This window comes from Poeciliopsis prolifica, unplaced genomic scaffold (assembly GCF_027474105.1).
Source record: "Poeciliopsis prolifica strain line A6 unplaced genomic scaffold, Auburn_PproV2 SCAFFOLD006, whole genome shotgun sequence".
Classification (NCBI taxonomy): Eukaryota; Metazoa; Chordata; class Actinopteri; order Cyprinodontiformes; family Poeciliidae; genus Poeciliopsis; species Poeciliopsis prolifica.
Window position 1 is genome coordinate 7632481 of NW_026562381.1, and position 2520 is coordinate 7635000.

At 35.6% G+C, this 2520-nt stretch overlaps 1 protein-coding gene across 8 annotated transcripts in view; it reads right to left on the reverse strand.

Annotated features, from left to right (window-relative positions):
* Positions 1–450: 450 nt before the first annotated feature.
* Positions 451–2520, reverse strand: part of LOC129360298 (glutamate receptor 2) — a 43322-nt gene continuing 41252 nt past the window's right edge. For 4 of the 8 annotated variants that reach the window (XM_055030425.1, XM_055030427.1, XM_055030419.1 and 1 more), the window contains one exon: positions 451–2459. In XM_055030425.1, coding sequence (XP_054886400.1) covers positions 2295–2459 — 165 coding nt within the window. In that variant the 3' untranslated portion in view covers positions 451–2294. The remainder of the gene's footprint in view (positions 2460–2520) is intronic. The other 4 variants (XM_055030421.1, XM_055030420.1, XM_055030423.1 and 1 more) reach the window with 3 other exon arrangements.

A 2520-nucleotide genomic window follows, 5' to 3' on the forward strand; every position in this document is an offset into this window, starting at 1 on the left:
AAGGTTAGTGAAAGAAAAACGTCTGGTAGAAGTTTGCTTGTGAAACAGGGATAACTGGAGTCTTGAAAGGATTTTAAAGCAATCATGAAAATTCACAAAACATGCAGGATCTGAAATCAGTGCTTCAGCATCCAAAACTGAGCGAATTCAAGGCATGAAGGACAATGATGACAATGGTTGTTCATGTCCAGAACAATGTTTCTGAGTCAGAAGACGTTTTAGATTTCTCCTGAACCAGAGACACTTTTTGGATTGAACCACTGATTAATTACACCTGTATTTCTCCAAAGATGATTAACCTGCAAAGATGTTTTCTAAAATTACTCATTTGTGATCTAATTAGCAACTTGTGCAAAGTGTTTCCCGCCTCTCACACAATTGCTAAACGGACTGAATAAACATGGATCTGCAGGGTAAATAACATCTAACATTAATGAATGATACACAGAATAACAAGAAATCAGTAACTTTTATTTAGAAATAGTTTCAAAAAATAATGAAGTTAGCACACATTCCATATACAAAATGTCAGTGTTAAGCCTGAATATGTAATGGAACTGATTAGCAACTGTGGTTTGTTTCTAATGTTGAATTGAAGAGGCATTGAAAATAATACAGCTTAGGTTGAGTTTTGACAGGGAATTGAAGACAAATGTGCTAATTTAAAAAATAGTGCAAAACAGAACTGAAAATAGTTTAAAAGCATTTTCAGAATGCTGACAAATAAATGTAGTTCTTAACGGAAGCAAAGTAGCTTTTGTAACAGGATACAGCTTTTAAATATTTCAACTTTTTATATAAAATATATGATTTATGTATATATATTGTGTGTATATTTATATTTATATATGTATATGTCTTACATTATATTTCCAATTTCAAATAAGTAACCTCACAGTTTCAACAAAAACAATGAAAACAAATGGCATTAATAAAATATATGTATGTAGAATAATGTGGCAACGACATGCAACCGGTGCTACTTTATTGTCAGATCAATGCAAAAACTCTGGAGATGAAAAACAAAGCAAAAAGGCTGTTGTTATTAGCACTGTCATTGCCACCAACTGTACACCTAGATACAAAAGTTACAGAATGTATCAGAGTCATTTACATTCACTGAGATGACAGTTATTCATTATAGTAAGACTATAGTTATACCTACTGGCACTAGAATTTGGCACTCTTACTTATTTGGCATTTTGGACTTTCACCTAAGCAATATGAAAGTGGATGCCTCGTCTTCATATCACCTTCGAATGTCATACTATAATATCGTATCGGCCTGTTCATTGTTTTCCATTCATGGCATGTAAACAGATTATGTTTCTTCTTGAAAACAGAGCAGTAACTCTGGTCCTCATCAGAAAAATTACAAACAGCAAAAGCACTGAAGCCAACAGAGACAAAAGAACAAAAGAAAACTGCTGCAACAACTCCAACAATAAAAAGCTAAGAAGGATTATTTCCAAATGTCAAGCATTGACATATAGATCATATCAACACCTAATGTTAAAGAATAAAATATACAGGAAAGTTTTTATTAAGAATTAATTACATGACGTTAAGGTCTCACTCTCTTATGCAATATTTTTGGCTTTCGAAATATGGAACTAGAAGCTGTTTACTACTTTCTATCTGAACTCTCACGTTAAGTCGTTCATATCCAACCAGTATGTACGCAAGTTTATTTAAAAGCTATTCTGTGAAAATACATAAAAATATTTTTTTGTACATTTTTTTCTCTGCAAATTTTCTTACAAAAAGAAATCCATTTCACATCTTAATGGAGGTGATATCAAGTGTGCTTGAAAATCCAGTTTGGCGGTAGGGGCTACAGAAATGGTTGTAATCAATAAATTGACCCCTCCCTCCCTCTCTCTCACACATGCGGACACACACACATACACACACACTTGCACTGTTCAGGCACACAAATACAGCGGGGCTGACTGAATCGCTGACACCCAGGAGAAACTGCAGCCGTGAATCAAGCCCTTGCTTCTTTCTCAGTCCAGTTCAAGCAGGTAGGAAAGCATGATACCACAAGTTTAGAAAACAAAAGCCAACTGTTTATATTTCGAGTAAAATTCCACCCTTTGAGGGAAGCTATTTTATGGAAAATGTAGATAGAGAGCAACAGTAAAAGTCTGTGTGGAGAAAGAGAAATCTCTCTCATACCTTTACTTTTTCACAAGACAAATAAAAAAAAAGTGCCAAAACAGAAACAAGGGACGAAAAAAAAAAATCACTCTATTAAAACCATTGTAAGGCACTCAGGAGTTTCTCAGTGATCAGGATAGATCTGTCAGGCTGACGTTTAGTCCCATGTCAGGTCTCACATACGGGACAGCGTGGACAGCTTTGGGAAACTCTGGAGTCATCACCCGACCATTCTCCCCAGTACTCCCTGTAACGGAAAGTCTCGCTTTATTCCTCATGGCATCCCCAAAGGTCACCTACAAAAGCACAGAAGCCACATGCACATCCAGACACAAACCAGCGCAATCATCACACACA